The sequence below is a fragment of the Hemitrygon akajei genome, chromosome 17 (assembly GCF_048418815.1).
Source record: "Hemitrygon akajei chromosome 17, sHemAka1.3, whole genome shotgun sequence".
Lineage (NCBI taxonomy): Eukaryota > Metazoa > Chordata > Chondrichthyes > Myliobatiformes > Dasyatidae > Hemitrygon > Hemitrygon akajei.
In genome coordinates, this window is record NC_133140.1 from 21271702 (window position 1) to 21294814 (window position 23113).

The 23113-nt window shown below is 42.1% G+C and overlaps 1 protein-coding gene across 3 annotated transcripts; it reads right to left on the reverse strand.

Annotated features, from left to right (window-relative positions):
* Nucleotides 1–7945: 7945 nt before the first annotated feature.
* Nucleotides 7946–22897, reverse strand: LOC140740535 (uncharacterized). Of its 3 annotated transcripts, none has more exons than XM_073069777.1 (3): nt 22609–22896; nt 13220–14979; nt 7946–9359 (listed from the first exon to the last, which is right to left on the reverse strand). In XM_073069777.1, the coding sequence occupies exons 2-3, from the start codon at nt 14877–14879 to the stop codon at nt 9325–9327; spliced, it is 1695 nt and encodes a 564-aa protein (XP_072925878.1). In that variant the 5' UTR covers nt 14880–14979; nt 22609–22896; the 3' UTR covers nt 7946–9324. The 3 variants fall into 3 exon arrangements, with proteins under 3 accessions (XP_072925878.1, XP_072925879.1, XP_072925877.1); XM_073069778.1 differs by having other exon boundaries at nt 9284–10958; nt 22609–22897; XM_073069776.1 differs by having other exon boundaries at nt 9284–14979; nt 22609–22897.
* Nucleotides 22898–23113: the final 216 nt, after the last annotated feature.

The window sequence follows — 23113 nt, forward strand, 5'->3', positions numbered from 1 at the left end:
TCCCTGTCTCATTGGAACATACCTATGCAGAACTTCACCTTCATATTCCCTGAACATTTGCCACATTTCTTCTGTTCTTTTCCTTGAGAACATGTTTCCAATTTAAGCTTCCAATTTCCTGCCTGATAGCCTCATAATTTCCCCTTACTCCAATTAAATGTTTTTCTAACTTGTCTGTTCCTATCTCTCTCCAATGCTATGGTAAAGGAGATAGAATTATGATCACTATCTCCAAAATGCTCTCCCACTGAGAGATCTGACACTTGAGCAGGTTCATTTCCCAATACCAAATACAAAATACAAAATCAAGTAGAGCCTCTCCTCTTGGATTGTTAAAACTTCCCACTCAGTAAACTTACTACTCATCTTTGCCAAATTCTATGCCCTTTGTTTGGTTTTTATGCAGTCCTTAACTTCCCTTGTCAGCCACTGTTGCCTACCCCTGCCATTTGAGAACAATTTCTTCTATCTTGCGCCTTGTGAACTATTCCCAGAAACTTCAGCCACAGCTTTTCCATCATCCCTGCTGTTATCCCCCTCCAATCCACCTGGGCAAGCTCCTCTCTCATGCTTCTGTAATTCCCTTTATCCCATTGCAATATTGATACATCTGACTTATACTTCTCCATCTCGAATTGCAGTATGAATTCAACCATATGATGATCACTGCATCCTAAGGGTTCCTTTACCTTAAGCTCCCTAATAAAATCTGATTTATTATACAACACCCAATCTAAGATATCCTTTCCCTGAGTAGGCTCAAGCACAAATTGCTCTAAAGAGCCATTTTGTAGGCATTCAACAAATTCCCTCTCTTGCGATCCAACATGAATCTGATTTGCCCAATCCCCTTGCATATTGAAGTCCCCATTATGATTGTGACATTACCCTGGTAATATGCCCTTTCCAGCTCCTTTTGCAATCTGAACCCCACATCTTGGCTACTATTTGGAGGCCTAAATATGATTCCCATACAGATTTTTTCACCCTTATAATTTCTTAACTCCACCAATAAAGATCAGACATTCTCTGACTCTTTGTCACCTCTTTCTAAAGATGTAATTCCATCTCTTACCAACAGAGCTACACAACCGCCAATGCCTTCCTGCTTGTTCTTTTGATACAAAGTAGATCCTTTGTTATTAAGCTCCCAACAATGACTTTCTTTCAGCCATGACTTAGTGACTGACAAACGTCTAATTGCGCCACGAGTTCACCCACCTTATTCTGAATACCATGTGCATTTAAGTACAGCACTTTCAGTCCTGCATTCTTCACCCTTTTGAATTTTGCCTCCAAGGTACAATTTAACTCTTTGTTCTGACTGCATTTCTAGACAGTCATTGGGTTGTCCTTCCTTACATTCATATTACATCCATCATCTAATGGTAAACCTGCTGGCTCATCCTCAGCTCTATCGTACTGGTTCCTATCCCCCTGCCTTATTAGTTTAAACCACTCCCAACAGCTCTAGCAAACCTGCCCACAAGGATATTGATCCCCCTCGGATTCAAGTGCAACCCATCCCCTTTGTACAGAGGAGGTCCCAGTGATTCAGAAATCTGGATCCCTGCCCCCTGCTCCAATTCTTCAGCTACACATTTATCTACCACCTCATTCTATTCCTATCTTCACTGTCGCATGCACAAGTAGTAATCCTGAGATTACTACCCTTGAGGTCCTGCTTCTCAACTTCCTTCCTAACTCCCTGTATTCTGCTTACAGGACTCCTCCCTTTTTCTATCTATGCCATTAGTACCAATAGGTACCACAACTTCTGGCTGCTCACCCTCTTTCAGGATATTGTTGGCATGTTCAGAAACATCATGGACCCTGACACCTGGGAGGCAAACTACCATCCATATTTCTTTTCTGTGTCCACAGAATTGCCTATCCATCCCCCTAACTTTAAAGTCCCCTTTTGCTGCTGCCATCCTCTTCAGTTTCTTGCCCTTCTGAACCACAGGGCCAGACTCAGTGCTATCAGGAAGGCCATTATTGCTTCCCCCAGGTAGGTCATCCCCCCAACAGTACTCAATATGGAGTACTTATTGTTGAGGGGAAAGTCCACAGGGGTGCTCTCCACTATCTGACATTTTCCCTTCCCTCTGTTGACAGTCACTCATTCAAAGGTCAAGTTTATTGTCAGAGAAATGTGTATGATATACATCCTGAAAGCTTTTTCTTTGAAAAACATCCATGAAAACAGAGAAGTGCCCCAAAGAATGAACAGTTAAATGTGAGAACCTCAAAGTCCCCCACCAGCAAAAAATAAACGCGCATCAGTACTATCACTGAGCCCATGCGTGTGCTAAGCAATAGCAAAGACACAGACCAGTTACTCCAAAAGCTTCGCATTTCATCCGAAATTCGACAACCCAAAAGTTCTCTCTCTCCCTGGGAGGTGACCCCCAATTATCTGTCTCCTGTAGCCTTGGGGTGACTACCTCCCTGCAGCTCTTGTCTATCACCTCCTCACTTTCCCTAACAAGCCAAAGTTCACCAAGGTGCAGCTCAGTTCCCTAACACGGTCTCTAAGGAGCTGCACCGCAATGCACTTGGTGCCATCAGGGAAGCTGGAAGTCTCCTGAAAATCCTACATCTGACACCCAGAAGAGAAAATTGTCTCCACAGACATACCTCCTAGTCTTTCAAGGGTTAAATAAGAAAAAGAATTAAGAAATCAATTTACCTACTTACTTTGCCTCCACCTGTTCTTGCCAAAGCCTAACCACTCTGATGATGACCGCTCTTCTAGATGGTAACTCTCTTTTATGGAGATTGTGTTTTACAAACTCTGCTCTGGACCTAAGCAGAAACACTTAAAGGGCCAGAAAGGCCTATTCTGCACTGTATGCTACCAATTATCTAGCATCTACTATCCCCTGAGGTAGACAATCCCAGCAATTTAGCATTTTTTGCTAAAACTTGCATACAATTGCTTAAAATTCCTGATCTTACAAATAGCTATCTTGCAATGATGTCCCCAAATGGATTTCTCATGAAACACAATGGATTTCATGAGACCCTCCCATTGGTGGAAACTTTCTCAAGATCTTATATGACCAAGTGGGGTCACCCTTCATTCTTCTAAACCCCTAGACCCAAACCGTCTAGCCCTTTTAGACTGTCTCATACCTCACTGTCCTTTAGATAGGGGAAAAACTGTGCACAATATTCCAGTCAACACCACGTACAATTTTAACAAGCTTCCTATTTTTAAAATTCCAAATTTGTCTTAACTACTTATTGTATTTGAATGTTAGCTTTCTGTGATTCATTCACTAGAACACCAAAGTCTTTACCAACTTCATTCATTTGCAGTCTCTCTCCATTCAGATAATGATCTGCCCTTTGATTCCTTTTATTGAAGTGTATGACCTCACACTTCACATTAAACTCAGTTTGCCAAGTTTTTATCCAGTCACTCAATCTATGTCCACTGCAGGATCACAGTACGCCCTATTGTGGTGTAAAAAGTAACCTTGCGTGAGAAACAGAGAAATATTCATTCATGTGTCTCCCATCATTCTTAATTTATTGGAGACGAACATCTTTTACAACCACTAATAATGCTCTTTTCTCCCATGCGATCAATCACCCCATAATCTTTTTTTTCTCTTCCAGACAGCAATATTAATCTTTCTTGATTAGCATTTGATTTTTGGAATTCTCACAAATTGCTTTGCACCTTCTCCAAAGACACTACATCATTATTATCTGAAGGCTCTACATCATTATAATATGGAGATCAGAATTACCTCCTTGTTCAACTAGATCCGTGACACCAGTCAGTTTGGATTGACATTTCCTCCACAACCTCCTTTAGCACAGGTGTACCACACGGCTGTGTGCTTAGCACTTAACCCCCTGCTCTATTCGCTTTACACTTACAATTGTGAGGCCAAGCGTAGCTCCAATGTCATATTTAACAACTCCACTGTCATTGGCTGAATCAAAGGTAGTGATGAATCAGCATACAGGAGGTGTGATTGAAAATCTGGCTGAGTGGAGCTACAGCAACAACCTCTCACTCAATGTTAGCAAGACCAAAGAGATGACTATTGATTTCAGGAGGAAGCCAATTATCAGCGGGAGCTCGGAAGTGGAAAGGGTCAGCAACGTTAAACTCCTTAGAGTGATAATTTCGGAAGATCTGTTCTGGGTCCAGTACGTATGTGCCATTACGAAGGGTGCAGCAACGCTTCTACTTTCTTAGCAGTTTGTGGAGAGCGAATTGACTGGTGGCATCACGGCCTGGTATGAAACACTAATGCTCTTGTACAGGAAAGCCCACAAAATGTAGTGGATACGACCAAGTTCATCACTGGTAAAGCCCTACCCACCTTTGAGCACATCTAAATGGAGCGCTGTCGCAATTATCTTGAAAGGCCCCACCATCCAGGCTATGCTCTCTTATGGCTGCTGCCATCAGAAAGGTACAGGGACTTCGGGAGCCCCACCACCGGGTTCAGAAACCGTTATTACCCCTCGGCCATCAGGCTCTAGAACCAGAAGGGATATTCACTTGCCCCATCACTGAACTGTTCCACAACCTGCAGATTCACTTTCTAGGACTCTTCATCTGAGGTTCTCAATATTTATTGCTTATTTATTATTACTTTTTCCCTTTTAGTTTTATATTTGCAGTATGTCGGGGGGGGGGGGGAAGGTTGGACATTGGTTATTGTCTGTCCTTTTGGGCGCCGTCTTTCATTTTGTTGTGTTTCTAGTATGTATTGTGATTGCCCGCAAGAAAGTAAGCCTCATGGTTGTATGTGGTGACATATATGTGCACTGATAATACCTTGAACTCCATTGGTGTTAATTTTAAACATAGGCACTAAAACTATCTGAACAGTGCTGGTGGAGTCTTACCAAGCCGCCTCCCCACCTCCCCCCACATAATTAACTCCTGTAGTCAAAGACTTTTGTCTTCCTAGTTGCTAACTGTGTACACATTCGTTTTGTGACAGATACTTATTATTCCTCTGAAATTCAATTATTACCCAATCTCCCATCATTTAAAAATGTTAGCAACACACACAAAATGCTGGTGGAACGCAGCAGGCCAGGCAGCATCTATAGGAAGTACAGTCGATGTTTCGGGCTGAGACCCTTCGTCAGGACTAACTGAAAGAAGAGATAGTAAGAAATTTGAAAGTGGGAAGGGGAGGGATGAAGCTAAGTGCTGGAAAGGTGATTGGCAAAAGGGATACAAAGCTGGAGAAGGGAGAGGATCATGGGACGGGAGGCCTAGGGAGAAAGAAAGGGGGAGGGGAGCACCAGAGGGAGATGGAGAACAGGCAAGGAATGATTGTGAGAGGGGCAGAGAGAGGAAAAAAAGAGAGAAAAGGGAAAAAATAAATAAGGGATGGGGTATAAGGGGAGGGGGCATTAACGGAAGTTAGAGAAATCAATGTTCATGCCATTAGGTTGGAGGCTACCCAGCCAATATACAAGGTGTTCTTCCTCCAACCTGAGTGTGGCTTCATCTTGACAGTAGAGGAGGCCATGGATGGGCATATCAGAATGGGAATGGGACGTGGAATTAAAATGTGTGGCCACTGGGAGATCCTGTTCTCTCTGGCGGACAGAGCGTAGTCCTGATCCATCATACCATACTGTTCTACATTATGTTGCAACTCCCATGTTTCACTGAGCTTGTCTATGTCCTCCAAAAGCCCCATTACACCCTGCTCCCTACTTGCTCTTGCCTAGTTTAGTATCATCAACAAAGATGAAAATGTGAACTTTGGTTCCTGCAGCCAAATCTCTGACCTAGATTGTGATAAACAGGAGCCCGAGAACCAATTCAGGTGGTATCCAGCTATTCACAGCCATTTGATCTGAGAACAATCCATTTAATCTCCAGCAACTCACACAAAATGCTGGAGGAACTCAGCAAGCCAGGCAGCATCTATGGAAAGAGTACAGTCGAAGTTTCAGCCGAGACCCTTTGGCAGAACTCCCCAGAAGTCGTGAGTCTCAGCCCGAAATGTCAACTATCCTCTTTTCCATAGATCCTGCCTAGCCTGCTGAGTTTCTCCAGCATTTTGTGTGCGTTGCTTGGATTTCCAGCATCTGCAGATTTTCTCATTTGCCATTTAATCTCATTCTTTGATTTCCTCTGTACTCTAATCCCTCAGTTCATGTCAGAATATAATCTGAATTCCACATACTATAATTTAGTTGCCTTATTGAAAGCTTTTGAAAATCCAAATACACCATATTCACTGATTCACCATATCCATCTTCAAAGAACTCAAATAGGTTAGCCAGACTACTGCTCACAATAGTTGCTCACATCTTTTCTTCTTTACTGTGTTCCATATTACATCGATCTGTACAAATTCCTGCATCATTCCTACTTCTGATGGTAGCTAACAGAGTAATGCCCCCCCTTCTCACTCCTTCACTTCAATAGTCTCACTTCAATAGTCTGCTCACTTTTGTTACCCTTCAATCCACAGGAACATTTCCAGAATCTCTCCAAGATAATAAGCATTGCACTCACTAACTCTATTGGCACTACTTTCAAAATCTCCAGATCAGGATCTCATCCCATCAAGCCAAAACTTTAGTTGCTGTGCAATGGCCATCCAACATTAAAATAATTCACATATTTCCACACTCAGAAGCACAAGAGATTCTGCAAATGCTGGAAATCTTGACCAAATACTGGAAGAACCCAGCAAGACAGACAACATCAATGTTGGGAATAAACAGGAGACATTTCATCAGGATTGGAAAGGAAGGAGTCAAGCCAGAAGATGGGTGGAGAAGTACAAGTTGGCAGCTGTTAGGCAAGACCAGGTGAGGGGGGAGGCAAGTAGGTGGGAATGAAGTAAGAAATTGGGAGGTAAAAATGCTGAAGAGTTATCCTATAGAACAGTGGATCATGGAAGGGAACCAGAGGGAGGAGGTAGGCAGATGAGAAGGGGTGAGAGGGAATTTATAACTGGAAAGAGATGGGGGGAGAAATTACCAGAAGTCGGAGAAATCAATGTTTATGTCATCAGGTTGGAGGCTACCCATATGGAATGAGGTGTTGCTCCTCTGACCTGTGTTTGGCCTCATCATAGCAGTAAAGGAAGCCATGGACAGATGTCAGAATGGGAAGAGGAAGTCAAATTGAAACTAGTGGCCACAGCCTTTTGCTGTAACCAAAGCCAAGGTGCTTGACAAAGCCACCCTCAATCTGTGACGGATCTCACCAATGTAGGTGCCGCACTGGCAGCACCATTATAGATGACCCTGACAGACTGACAGAAGTGTCAACTCACCTTGAGGAACTGTTTGGGGGCTGAATGATGGATAGGGAGTAGGTGTAGCACTTGTCACACTTGCAGAGGTAAGTGTTGGGAGGAAGATCAGTTGGGAGTGATGATTAGGGCCCCCTCTACTCATCCCTCCCCAATGCCTGACTTGCTAAGTTCCTCCAGCATTTTATGTGTGTTCCACTGAACAGAAAACAAGTCATTCTCAACTTTAAAAGACTACCCAAAATCTATCCTATACCCTCTGATCCATTCTTAACCACTTACTTTTCAATAAATAGCTCATTTATACTCACTTTCAAAATGAACTGCCTTGCAAATGTTGTTGTCCATCAGCATTCCCTTTTTAACCAGTTTATTAAATCTTATTTTGAAACACTCCTCTCAAAGGGCTAATTTGCTATGGAATTTCTGTAAATATTGAAATTTAAACCATTTATAAATAATGTCACAGATCATTTGCAAACCTGCCTAAGTTTAATTCCTCACCTTCAAAACCCAATTGTTACCAATAATGTTACTTGTCGCAACTCTACATACATTTTCTGTTACTTCTTCAGAGAAGTCATTGTAGATAGCTGATAATGACTTTCCATTTAGATTACATGCTTTTACATTTCTGGTGGTCATTCCAAGGAAGAATTCTAAACTACTTCCCATCATCATTAGTGTTCAAAAGGTCACTGGGTTTGTGTTAGCTTTTATTTAAAAATATACAGGAATCACATTAACTATCAGCCATTTCTCTATTTCCTGTTTTAATTATGTTAAAATCTCTGCAATATCTCCTTACTACATTTCATACTTACATTTACAATCCATCCATATCAAGGCTTCCAACTATGAATATTTCCCTATTTTTAAAAAAAAAATCCTCTCATCCAGTATCATTTTGGCTGCCCTGTCTTTTGCTCTGAAGAACTTTGTTAATAAACAGACCAAACCATGCTGACTTGTGTGGAACAACACTATTTGAATTGCTTACATTATGAAACATCTCAACATGATTTCCACATATCCCAAACCCGTAAACTAATATTCACCACTTAATCAGCACACACCTATGTAGCTATCATTTGTAGCCTCATTCAAAAACCTACTGTGACAATATTAATATAGCAACAATGGGTTCTCCAAGTTCTGACCATGGGCTCCCACACATTTAGTCTTCCACACACTTATTCTTTTGTTACATTTTTAACAAAAAATACAGGAAAATAAATTTAACACAGAACTGCAAGAATGAATGAAACTCTTTCTTCTAAATTAGTTTTGCTTCCAATTATATTATCAAAGGGTATTAAGACACATTCCTTGTTTAGCATATTAATCTAATTACTTGGAAGAGATATGGATGCACAGGTTCTTTCCTATGCAATTAAAATTTTTTTTTTAAACAGATTTCAATTTATAAGTATATATTATTATTCCTTAATACACCTCATATTTCCCATACATACTGTACATCCATATTCTTCTCCTCCTTCCACTTACTTTTGCAGCCTAAGGTTTTAAATATTGTTATCCTCTGCTACATTCGCTCTCTCAAACAGAAATCCTCAGTTATTGTTTAGTACTGGCAGGTTTCAGTGCATCTTTCGTACAGTTTTATGCAGCTGCTGTGGATATATGATTTCATAAAAATTGATATTTTAGTTAAATATTATTTGTACATGTAATGTATTTGCATTTTTTCTGTAACCATTTTGTACTTCGTGCCACCCTTTTTGTGTGCAGAAGAGAGCAAGTTGTCTATCAATCACCTTCTAGACTCAGGCCATTTACTGAAGGTTAGGTTATTAATTCACTCATTGTGCAAGAATTTCTTTCAACCTGGCTTAAGAGCTGTGCTAGTGTCCTGTAGTTCTGTTGTCACAATGGAGATGTTCTGTCTATCAAAATGAAACCCAGGTTTTCCTGGTAGCAGAGTGCATGCAATTATATATAAAAAAAAATTAGAATGGGATCTAAACACAAATTTCTGCCAAATGTCCAATGATGAGCAAGTTGAATTTCTTTTTAAATGGCAAGATTCTTTCCCCGTTCAGGTGACTTCAGACTTCATGTACAAAAGGAGATCTACGACAGAGAAAATAAAACAAAACTTCATCAGTGACTTTTACAATGTAACACTTGTCAATGCTAACAGGTTGACACGACCTTCCCAAATTAAATATTCTGGGGCAGTAATTAGGAGTACAAGGTCCAAAAGGGAATAGACAAAATCAATATGAGGTACAACACGTTTAGCCAAGGTGCTGAACTTCTCATGTGAGATCTGTCTAGGAGACACAAATACGATTCATCTCTTCATTTTTCTTCTTCCTGTAAAACCTTGAGGAAAAAGAGTTCAAACTTCTAAATGTGTTGGCTAAACAATTGTCAGATTAACAGTACATTCTCAACAATTCTCAACCTGTGTTTAACATTGGTAGGATGTTACATCTGGTTAGACCGGTATGTCTAAAGAAACAGTTTCCTAGAAAGATTAATTCATAGTCTATCAAATAGTTACATCTGAAGAAAAGCCAAAGAAAATACCATTGCAAATAGGAACTTAGAGAAAGATCAGTTTGATCATGATGCTAAAAAGTAATTGAAGAGAATTTACACAACACCCTGTTGCTTACATTCAATTAGAACCATTATAAGGCTGATAATTATAGCTCTAGTAAAAAAGAGAAACATTATTATGGTCCAAATCTAACATTATCCACTTAAAGATTGATTGATCCCACAGCTGGTTCCAAAATCAATTCCCTTCTCATTCTCCTTCAGAAGAACAAAATTGCTTTATTATAGTTCCCTGTGAATCAACTGTTATATTCTGCAGTAATCATATCAGTCGGCACCATTAAATTTCATTAGTATTTATTTAATTTTATTAAGACTATGTATATTAATAAAAAAATTACAAGTGGCAAGAGTATCAGGCTGTAATTCATTCTCTGGGTTCTGATTACATCAATCAACTGTATGGTTTATGGTGTCACCTGAACCCTGAAAGTAAATCACTTGTCATCTTGTATCTATGGTAGCCCAGACAAAATAAAATTCATTTGTAATAAAATAAAAAACAACTTTCTGTGACACTTCTTTTAAAAACACATCACACTTGTGGTATGAGAATATTCAATGGTAAGCCAACGGAATTGAGAGTTAACATGCTATGTAGTTTGCACTCAGTTTCCTACTTGACAGCTTACAATCAAATACTCTCTTTACACTCAGCAAGGATGTAGATTATCTACAATCCCATTTTCTGCAATTAGCCATGCGCAACAGCAGGAGAGACAGCTCTTTTACATTCCTAAAAACACTGGTAACCGTGGAGACATCCTATAGGCAGCTTGAAACTATTTTGATAAGACAGTATATTAATTCTACTCAATTTTTATTAATCTGCTTTTCATTTTAGCATCTGCATTAGCAAACTGTTAGTGCTTACAAAATGGAGATGACACAAAATGACAACAGCCTTGATTCAATTGGCAAAAACATACCACTCTTCTCATCAAAAGTCCACCTTTGTAAAGACTGCAATCACTTAAGGTGATAGATCATGTTTGGCTGACTTCTTGCCCAACTTTCTGTGGTGCAGGTTCATTTTCAAAGGAGACTTGTCATTCGAGCTCTGCTGTGTCCATAACTTCACATCCATCCTGTGTTATATTCAGACTGTAGACGTTGAAATGGCAAAAAACCCATAAAAAAAACTGTTTGTGGTTTCCTTTCCAATAATGACAAGGACATTTATATCAAATATTCTTGTTAAAACTAGTGCTTTCGAAAGACTTGCTCATGAACCCATCTTTCTGTCACCGAAGCTAATACGACCAAAAATTTTAAAAGAACAGAACTCAAGTTTAACAGGTTGCAGCAGTGAAATGTAGCACTAGTTATCAAGCAACTTTAAAATACATAAATTAAAATCTATTTTCAATTATACATTTGCAATAGAATTCTGAAAATAATTCACAATGCTCCAACTATTGTAGCCTATGGGTCACAGGCCAGAGACAACTGTCTTCTCAGTACATGTCCCATCAACCTGATCCAAACCAAAGCCACCACTGAACTTGCAGGTTTCAGTATTATAAAACACTCAACCACAGATAATTTTTCATCTAATATTAACTGTCGAGGAGTCTAACCCATTTAAGAAAATATTTCAGTTCAGATTTTACTTGAGAACTATTAAGCTGTGTGTGTGATAATTTACATATTTGCTTTAAGGTGCAACTAGCAGCAACTGTAACCCAAGTGAGCACAATTGCATGGGACACTGGAACTATACCATATCTTGGAGAATTGTGCATTTAAATTACTCTGTTTAAATGACTTGCTCCGGTTTTATGTGGGAATGCTAAAAGGCCACGGATTTGGCAATGGGGAAAAGCCATTGCTCAGAGCCACAATGACACATCTCCTGGCAGCCACCAGCACAGGAACATTCGCTGGCACCTGGTAGAAATATGCTGCCCTGACTCCAAGCCTCCAGGCCCGCTGGGCAAATTAGGTAGCTTAAGATGTAGTAAAATAAGTTTCACCTATTGCATTCCATTTCTTTAACATTCACATTACTCAAACAAGAGTTGTGGGGAAGGAACTTTTCATCAGGAAAAGTGGATCAGCAGTAAAATAGAACTGTGGGCAAGAAAATTCCCAGGATTGGGATGAGTTCAGTTATGGCCTGTGGTCCTAGTTACCAGGGAAAGTGTAAACAGAAGGCATTAGAGCAAGGCAAACCAAATTTTTCTAAAGCTTTGAATGTGATTGGACACCTGCATTGGACACGTTGCAGCATAGAAGGATGGCAATACTGCGGTTTTAGGAAAACAATGGCGCTAATTATATGCTCCCACATCTTACAACCCTGCAATTTCAAAACGCACAAATGCTTCTTTCCACATTACAGTTTTATTACAATATAGATGGTAACACTCATTTTTGGATTCATGTTAATGAAAGCAAGCTCCCAGTCCTTTACGAAAAACAAAAACACTGATAGTACTCAGCCAATCAAACAGCACCAGTAGAAAGAGAAAACAGTTAATATTGCAGTTATAAAAATTTAACTAGTTTCATTTTCCACAGATGCAGTTGCATTGGCTGAGCTCTTCCAGCATTTCTATATTCATTTGATTTCAACATCTACAGTTTAATTTGCTTCCCACTTGATCACTGAAAGGAGGATCACATGAAAGAAGGGGACATTGTGAGTACATGTGAAAAAAAATCACAGAAGACCAATTGCAAAACAAATCGCAAAACTCTGTTGGACAGAGGGGAAAAGGAAGGTGCTTTCCAGTGTTGTCACACACAAAAACAGTATTGTAGCACTAACTTTAACAGCCTTTCCATTTCCAACAGTGGAAAGACATAAAGGAACACAAAAACCAGATCACTAAACCATAAGGTTTACAGTTCACTGGAAATAATTTGGTGTGATCAAGATCATCGCTAAAATGACAGTATCTGAACTCTGGTCACATGCATTCCACAAGCCTGGCAACCTGACCAGCTCATCTCTATTTGCTCTTATGTATCTAACTTGCTGGTTTGCCCTGTTTTATTTCTGAGAGTCTGGGGTTTGGGAGATTTCATTGATGTTTAACTCCTAAGTCAGATTACCAAGATCTATTGGTATCAACAAAGTTAGGAAACTTTATAGAGGGATGGAGGACCTTGGGGCTCCAATGAATACATCATACAAAGCCCATGAGACTTGGACACTCTGCCGTAAGGAACAACACCTCCTGTCAACTCGTACAAACCTATCTGCACCACAGTTTGTAAGATCAAATTTCCAAAGGGAAAAAAAAATTATCACTGTCCACAAGCAGAACCTTCAAAGGAGTTTTCGGCTGTGTGCTGAAGGCAGTGCTCCTGTAGGTAGCTCAGCTCTGTAAACCTCTCCCCACACCACGTGCACTTACACTGACTCTCCCTGGCGTGGACATTCTGGTGCTTTATCAGGTGCTCCTTCTGCTTAAAGCCCTTGTCACAAGTGATGCACTTGAAAGGTTTGTCCCCAGTGTGCACACGCCGATGCCGCTCCACGTCCGATGAATACTTGAACCGCTTCTCACAGTCGCTGCATTTCAAGGGCTTTTCCTTGGCAGGGCGGCACGGGTGCTCAACTAGCTCGGAGGAGCACGCAAAGCGCCTCTCACAGGCATTGCACTTGAACGGTCGCTCCTCAACGTGGGTGGCTTCGTGGACCTGCAGGGCCGAGACCCGCTTGTACGCCTTCTGACACACAGTACACTTGAACGGCTTGCCTTCTACCCGGGCGCACCGGTGCCTGAGGAGCTCCGAGGAGTCTTTGAAGTTCTTCTGGCAGCCCGTGCACTGGAAGAGGCTCTCCCCCGTGTGGATGTGTTGGTGGTAGAGGAGGTGCGAGGATTCACTGAAGCCTTTGTCGCACACAGTGCATCTGTACGGCTTGTCTCCCGTGTGGGTGCGCTGGTGCCGCACCAGTGCGTACAGCTGCTTGAAGCTCATCTGGCAAGTGGTGCACTTGAAGGGTCTCTCCCCCGAGTGGACGCGCTGGTGGTGCTGGAGGTAGGACGCGCGCTTGAAGGTCTTGGGACACTGGCTGCACTTGTAGGGACGCTCAGCATCTGCTGTGCACTGGTGCTGCAGCAGCTCCCCCGGCTGCTTGAAGCCTGCATGGCAGATGACACACTTGAACATGTCCTCGCCAGCGTGCACGCACATATGCCGCACCAGATGCGAGCGATGCTTGAAGCTCTTGTGGCAGATGCTGCAATCGTAGGGCCGTTCACCCGAGTGGATGCGCTGGTGGTGGGCCAGGTGCGAGGACTGGCTGAAGGTCTTGTCGCACTGGGTGCACTTGAAGGGCCGTTCTCCGGTGTGCACCCGCTGATGCCTCTGTAGTTCTGAGGCATGCCGGAAGGCCTTCTCACAGGACAAGCACTTGAAGGGCTTCTCACCATGGATATACTGGTGGCGCACCAGCTGCGAGGACTTCTTGAAGCCCTTCTGGCAAACGTTACATTTGAAGGGCTTCTCGGGCGCATGGAACTGTTGGTGGGCGACCAGCTCAGAGGAATCCTTGAACTTCTTCTTGCAGACCGTACACTCAAAGGGCTGGTCTTCGATGTGGGCCCTCTGGTGCAGGAAGAGCTCCGAGGACTGCTGGAAGTTCTCTCCGCAGATGGTGCATTTGAAGGGATTGTTCTCGTTGTGGACATTCTGGTGCTGGACCAATGCCAGCAGCTGGGAAAAGCCCATCTTGCAAACGTGGCAGATGAAGGGCTTCTCCTCCACTTGTCCACAATGGTGCTGCAAGAGGTCAGTGGACTGGCTGAAAGTCTTCTGGCACTGGGCACACTGGAAGAATCGATTCATGTTAATAAAGCATGGGTGCTGCTGGAGCTCGGAGAGTTGCGTGATGGTCTGGCCACACATGCTGCATTTCTGGGAGCACTCAGCTGACAAGGGCTGATGCTGCTGAAGGGCTGCGTCGGCTGGGAACACAATCGCAAACTCAAGGGCTCGTTCATTACTCTGGGGGATACAGTTCTCCACCAGGGGCGGAGCAGCTGGGTGCTCCTCCCAACACTCAGTCATGTTGAATGGGCTCACATTGGAAAAGTGTTTCCCACGACGAAATAAAAGACTTTATCCTGGACTTTTGAAGACTCCACACTGAGAAAGAAGTCTTTCTAACCTGTTAAAAGCAAAATAGTCAAATTAGCTTTGTTAAAAAGCAATTTTGCATAAAGAAAGTAACGTAAAAATGTTACTAAGAGCTACAGTCTCTACAGAGATAGCATACCTTTTGAGAATTGGATTGTGTCCTTCATTATAACACTATTAGACTTAAGAGCAGAATTAGGCCACTTGGCCCATCTAGTCTGCTATTTCATCATGGCTAACACCATCTCCCTCAAATCCATTCTCCTGCTTTCTCCCTGTAACCTTTGACACACTGACTAATCAAGAACCTATCAACCTCCACTTTAAATATCCCCAATGCCTTGGCCTCCACAGTCATCTGTGGCAATGAATTGCAGATTACTACCCTCTGGTTAAAGAAATTCCTTCTCATCTCTGTTCTAAAGATTATCGTGTAAAACTTATAGGAAGTTCCTCAAAGTACCAAAAAGAAATCAGAGCAGCTAAAGAAATAAGAGGAATTGTGATGACTTTGGGAAGAATAGAAACAAAATAGGAAGAGAACTCGACTGACGGGGGAAGGTGTTGAGGGAATTTGGATGTAATCAGGGGAAGGAGGGTTAAAAAGGTAGGCAAATGGAAAAAATGATTTTTTTATTAAGTTAATTATAATAGAAATGATGGATGGGTGTGTTTTTGGAAAATTAAAGACAAAAATTACTATTACTAGTAATGTGACACAATGTAACCTTGCCCAATAAATTCTTATGTTTTTCATTCTGGCCCAAAATCACATTTGCAACAAGATCTTGCAGATGAACTCGAAGCATATTTAAAAGTTATCTTGATGTACTCAGGTAAAAGGAAACAGGAATAGTTCATACAAATACTGCTTTGAAAAATAAGGAATCAGTGAATTTATATTTGCCACCCCTCCCCTCCGCGGTAAAAGATAATAATAGATCTTTATCTACCATTACTAGAGTGTAATTTGATAACGTGAACACTTTTGGGGGGTTCTGTTGGACAAGGCAGAGCGCATACATTTTTTTTGTTATTGGACCATTCCTGGGGCAATGGAGCAAATGTCTGCCCAGCATTATTTTATTTATTTAGAGTTATAGTGTAGAACAGGTTCTTCCAGTCCAACAAGCCACACTGTCCAGCAACCCACCTGTTTAATCCTAGCCTAATCACAGGGCAACTTACAACAACCAATTAACCTACTTAAGAGCAAGTCTTTGGACTATGGGAAGAAACCAGAACACGCATAAGAAATCCACCATGTACCCAGGGGAAGAACATAAAAATTACTTGCAGAGGATGCCAGAATTGAACTCCGACACCCCAAAATGATATAGCATTGCAATAACCACTATGGTGCCATGATAGACAATTTTATGTGAATATATTAACATCATTGAGAAAGCCAAGACAGGTGTATAACTAGTCTGAAGCCGCTTTTGAATAAGCAACATAAAATATTTAGTCACTGCATTTAACCCTAAACTCACTGTTTACCTTAAAGAGGTAAAGATACAAAGTGATCTGACAATCAACACAAAGGTATAGCCGATACACTACATGGCCCAGACAACCATCTAACCGGGTCAATGACATACAATGCATTCCCCCAGTTGTTGTGGTTCAGTTGAGTCCTTTTTCACTCATCATGTCTGCCCAGGATAAGCTGGCAGTATTGACCTTCCTTGACTGTATCAAACGAGAGTTCCAGGGGTGACCAGGAACAACAAGCAATCTGCTGGAGGAACTCAGCAGATCATGCCGCATCTGTGGGAGGAAAGGGATTATCGATGTTTTGGGGTCAAAATGTTTACTAGTTCCTCCAGCAGATTGTTTGTTGCTCCAGATTTCAGAACATAGAATACTACAGTATTGCACAGGCCCTTCAGCCCACAATGTTGTGCTATCTAAGATCAATCTAACCCTTCCCTCCTGCATAGCCCTACATTTTTCTTTCAGCCATGTGCCTATCTAAGAGTTTCTTTAATGTCCCTAATTGTCCTGCTTCTACCAACACCCCGGCACCTATACAGTGTGTGTGAAAAAAAAAACTTACCTCTGACATCCCCTATATTTTCTGCCAATCACCTAAAATTATGTACCCCTGTGTTAGGCATTTGCATACTGGGAATAAGTCTCTGGCTCTCCACTCAATCTATGCCTCCTATCATCTCCAATAAATCTCCTCTCATCCTCCTTGGTTCCAGAGAAAAGCCCTAGCTCACTCAGCCCATCCTCATAAGACATGCTCTCTGCATCAACATCCGCAGTCTCTTGTGTGTCCAGGAACAACCAACCAGATTTAAACCAATAATAATGACAGTGAAAATCTCTGATCAACATTATTCAAAACATAAACACCATCATTATGGCACAGCTTGTAAACAAAAGCCAAGTAAAAATGGCCATCCACTGGTAATTCCAACTAAAGCTGTGCACCTATTACTAGATCCTACAAGGGATCTCTCACTGTACTGAAATCTCAATTAAAAATAAGTAACACAAATAACAAAAACAGAAAATGCTAACCATAATTGATTGCTGCATGATATTTGAATAATGAAGCTGTTATCAAAGGTAATAAAATACTGAGACGCAGTTGAAGACTTTTAACCTCAGTCAGCTCACTTATCTGGCTACATATGGAAAATAACACAAAACTCTGGGCCTCTTGCATTCAAAGAAAATTTGATACTTTGAAAAGCATTGAGTGAAAAGGATGCTTCACGGGCTTGGGCTTGAAGACCAACCCTCAGATTTGGACGTGACTTCAATGGACAAAGAATGAACAAGGATAAGATGTCCTTGTACTCTGCCTTAAGGGATATTAATAAATCAATGGCCTTTCTACAACATTAGCAATGAAAGGACATTTTTCTTTCTGGTGCTAGTCTGCCAACTGCCTGAAGGTATGAAGAAGTTAGAGAAGGCAGTTGCAGGCAAACATCAGACTTGCAATCAGTTCAGTTTGATCTCATTTGAATGATGTTCTTTTCAAGTTAAGTTCGTGCTGCAATATAGTACAGGTTCAATATGAACTGAGAAAATTGTGGACAACTCTTTTCCTGGTCAGGGCACTGATAATATAATGATGAGTGGCTGCAGTGGAAACAAAGTGGGAAGCAACCTGTTTACCTTCAGGCAGCGTCATGGCCAAATGCTGACAGATGAAAAATTTCCATGTACAACTAAGATCATAATCTCAAGCTCCAAACAGGTAGCAGCTTTAATGTCTTATGAGAGATTTTCCTCATCATGTACCAGTATCAATTAGCCATAGAAAAGGAAACCTCAAATCGATACCCTTAAATTGTAAATTCATCATTTTGCATTATGCTTTTAACTGAACATTCTAGCTTGATCAGTTTCTAGAAAATAACAATACTATTTGACAACAATATGGCGTCAGTCTGAAAATTCACATCCTCAGTTGAATAACTTCTCATGATGAAAACAAGTCAGCTGTATGAAGTTTACCTCAAAGCCACTAACTACATCGGAGTGGCTTTGATTTCTGAGTTCTTGCAAAAACCAGCCTGAATCCAGAGGAAAAACAAAAATGTGTATTTTGGAACCACTTCTATTTGTGCACTATGGTGGCTAAGTTGTGGTAAAGAATTATGTGAGTCAGTCCTGGTCGAGATGGATTTTACCTTGAAGTGTGATAATAAATCATTTACATTCTTCTTTCAGATGTACTCCACAAACTATTAGATATCTTGCTTCCCATTAACTACCAGGGTAGGATTTGGATAGGATTCTTTGGAATGTCCAATCAGAACTATAACCCTTGCACTACTGAACCTTCCCTCAGTTACACCACTAGAAAAAAAACATCAGATCAGGTTTATCTTCTCTAGAATATTAATCAGCAAAGCTCACGGTGAGCGATCCAGAACGGGTATAACTGCTGTAGGCATTCAAATCAGTTGAAGTGCTCTGGTTAAATAGCTTTAACCGCTGGTAATCTGTGGCCCTGAGTTAATTTGCCTAATGATTATATAGAATCTAATGTGGTACACAACTTTCCACTGATAGGAAACCTGTGACACCATTTAATAATAAGGAAGTGAAGTAAAAGTTTCTGCTGCCATTGCAAAGTTTCATTATGTTGCTAATTATAATCTGCCAATATAATTTTTGAACACTAACATGGTTAAAAATTACAATTACTTTGCTTAATTTAATTAAAATGCAAAATATTAATTTAGAAGGAACAGCTCTAAAGTGACATGTGTTGACATAATTTACAGTCACAAAGTAACTTGTGAAAACCAACTACAAGACACCAACTAGTTTAGTGCAAAAAGCTGTCCTTCACTCTGATACACTGGCACTTTTCTGTGCTGGAAGCTAGGCTACAAAAATAAATCGGACACTTGGATTTTGAGCACTGCAAGAGGAATTAGGAACAAATTTGTTCCCCACTTTAAGTAAATGAATCTGAGATGGACAAGATTTATAAATAGTGAGGTAGTAATCACTTCTGCATTTGCCAGTTCATGACTGTCCTGACTGTTGAAATGAATGGGGCAGAGATTTGTGGGCAATCAAGTTCTGAAGCAGAAGATTCATCGTTTCAAGCTGCTCTTGATGAGCAAACAAACTCAATACTTCAAATACTCCTCTTCTGCAACAGGTTAAAAATTTTCATAAGCTTCAATTAACATGCCTCAATTAACCTAAGAAAAAAAATCCAAGTGTCACTAAGGACTGTGCATGTAGGCAATTAATTATCTGTGTAATATTTGTACAATGCTCAATAACGAGAAATTATATCCCATGTTGCTACCACAAATCAAGTGATGAATTCACTTATAGCTGCTATGGGGTAAGCATTCAAAATATTAAAGAGTGAAGAGCAATGTATTCATAATTGTCATGGCAAAGTGGGTTAATGCATACCTGGAGCAAAACACTGCTAGAGGAACAACTCAATAGGTCAGGCAGGATCTGTGGAGGGAAGTGGGCTGCTGATGTTTTGGGTCAAGACTGGTGATTACTGTATACACACCTGCTAAGGAACAGATGGGCGACTGCCTTCACAATATTCAACCACTAGTGAGCAACTACACTCATACCCCCTTGCTGGGAATCTGCTAGAACAACTCTGCTATCAAATGTTTTCTGTTGATGTCTGTACAGTATTCAATTCCACTTGCAACTCCTCAAATAAGAAAGCCTTCGGTGTCAGCGTGCAACAAGATCTCTTCCTCGCTGACAATCAACACCGCTGCACCTCAAGATTGCATGCTTAGCCTGCTGTTCTACTCTAACACTCTCCCCCCCCCCCCCACAATTATGTGGCTAGGCACAACACGCTATCTATAAATTAGCCAATAATACAAATATTGTTGGCAGAATTTCAGATGGTGATGAGGGGGTGTACAGGAATTAGAGCAGATGCTTGGATAGTTGTCGCAACAAAAACATTGCACTCAACGTCAGTGAGATCAAGGTATTGATTGTGAACTTCAGGAAGGCAATTCGAAGGAACACATATCAGTTTTCGTTGAGGGATCTGCAAAGGAAAGGGTGAGCAGTTTGAAGTTCTTGGGTGTCAACAGCTCTGAAGAGCTATCCTGGGTCCAACATATTGATGCAATAAGAAGGCACGCCAGCAGATATACATCATTTGGTGTTTGAGAAAAGTATGTCACCAAAGACTAGCAAATTTCTACACATGTATCATGAAAAGCATTCTGATTGATTGCATCACCATCTAGTATGGCCATTGGGCAGCATCGGAAAAAGCTGCAGAGGGTTGCAAACTCAGCCCACTCCATCGTAGCCTCCCCAACACTGAGAACGTCTTCAAAAGGTAATATTTCAAAAAGCTGGCAACCATTATTAAAGACCCCCCCCCCAATCACCCAGGAAACACTTTCTTAGTACTACCAATAAAGAGGAGGTACAGGAGTCTGAAGACACACGCTCAACATTTTAGGAATATCAGATTTCTTAATGGACAATAAACCAACCTGCGAACATAACTCATTATTTTTGCTCTCTTTTTGCACTACTAATTTATTTTTAAAATATGCTTCTTATTGTAATTTTTAGATTTTTTAAAAAATGTACTGCACTGCTGCAGAAAAACAAATTTCACAACAGCGATATGCCAGTGATTTTGACTTGGACAACATTCGCACAAGTGCGAAGCTGAAATGTTCCTCAATATTCTAAATATTTCCCTTTGACATTCCAGTATTCCCATCAGCCACCAGAATACAGTGACAGTAGTAAGGTATCGCAGATACAGGCCCTTCAGCTCACCAAGACACACCACTGTTATTTTATCCTGAACTCATACTCGTCAACTCCCCCACTCACCCCTATCACTTGGGCCAATTTACAATTTACTTTGTAACTTTGCATGGCTGCACCTTCAGGATAGGAGAGGCCTAAGCACCCAGAGGTAAAACATGCAGTCAGAGGGAATGTGTAATATGCACTGAGCACCAGGGGTCAGGATTGAACCCAGAGTTACTGGAGCAGCTCTGTCTGGCTATTCCACTGTGCTGCCCTGCTTCAGAAACGGGAACTACCCACACGAATACATGATATCTAGTCAGAGGCTGGGTACCCTACAAACTGTAACTCAGCTCATATCCACCCCAGAAGCCTCCAAGAAACATCACAGAAAGCTTTCCATTTGCTTTAAGTAGAGCTACAACGCTCGAGCTCTCTAAGGATAAAGTGACCTGCTCACCCAACACATCATTTCTTGTTAAAAAAAAACTAATTCTCTGCAGTCTACATCATTTGTAAAATACACTGCAGTGACTCATCATGGCTTCTGCATCAGTACCTCCGAATCCCATGACCTTACACGTCGAGGACAGGCGTGCCGCCACCTGCAAGTTCCTCTTTATTTTGTGCACTATCCTGACTTGGAAACATGCTGCAGTTCCTTCGTGGATGCGCGTTCTAAACTGTGGAACTGTTTAAACCGCACCGAAGTGTATCACCTTTGCAACAAAGGCTGCAGGATTCAACGGGGCTTAATTAAGACGGGGCAATATTTGCTGGCTGCCTAAGTCCTGCAAGCTGCACTTCTAGCTCCCAACAAGGGAGGGGGCAACCATGTTAACGGGTGGCAAAGATCAGAGAAAACTGTATATAGGCAGGGGTAACTGCCAGAGTCGAAGGGGAGGCAAATACAATGAGCTGTAGGGGAATAAGGCCAATGATATCGGCCCGTACTTTCAGGGGGTGTGGGATGGAGGGAGGCAAGTGTAACTGTTACTGCCGGGGAAATGCACTCACACCTGTCAGTGGAAAATCATTACCACCTTGGTGCCATAGTGGGGATCTGCACCGGCACACGAGGGCTCAGCTCACTACAAGCGGCTGTTGGCAGTACAGGAGTCGGCACATGGGCCGGGGGGCGGCGTGGCCTCTGGGGCCCAGGACGCAGTTCTGCCTTCCGGGCCCGGGCCTGTGTCCCCACCTCCTGCCGCCGGCCAGCGCCGTTGTCTCCGTGCCCGGCCCAGGCCGCAGACACAATGGCCGCCGGCCCACCTTGTTGAGTCAGCGGCCCTGACGCAGGGGCAGGAGATGCCGCTGCAGCCGCTCCATCCCCCGTGCCCGCCACCTCACTCTTCGAAACCCGCTGGGCGCTTCCCTCAGCAGGTCGCCTCCCGTCGCTTGTTACCTGGGCTCCTCGGTCCGCCCCGGCTTCCAGCACTACCCCGGGCCCAGGGTTGAGAGGGGCAACCGCGGTCCACCTCGAGCCTCCTCGTACCCTTGGCCAGGTGCGAAGCGGTGAGACCCAAGCTAAGCTCCAGGGCAGCGGCTCCAAGTGCTGCCGGACAGTCCCATCATCGGCCAAGTGCGAAAATCCCCTCCTCCGGCCGGGAGTCGAGTGGCCCGCGTAAACAGGAAGCCAAGAGCAGCCGCGGGATTTCCTGTCATTGCTGCCGACTCTCTGCTGCCCCTGGCGGCCCCAGCTCCAGCAGGTTAATCCCAGGCAGCCCTTTCCTCCTCCCCTCCCGTGTGCAACACCCACTCCGGTCATATTTCCATCTGCACCTTCTACCCCACCATTGATTCCAAATCCCTCTTTATAATCTTAAAAATACAAATGTAACAATTAATTACGTTTGTAAAATATTGGCAAAGTTCTTCAGACTGCCTTTTGTTGAGCAAAAGAAAGGCAT

What these genes read in the sequence shown, in the direction of transcription:
- LOC140740535 (XM_073069776.1), bottom strand. Translation starts at nt 14,879, where the DNA reads ATGACTGAGTGTTGGGAGGAGCACCCAGCTGCTCCGCCCCTGGTGGAG.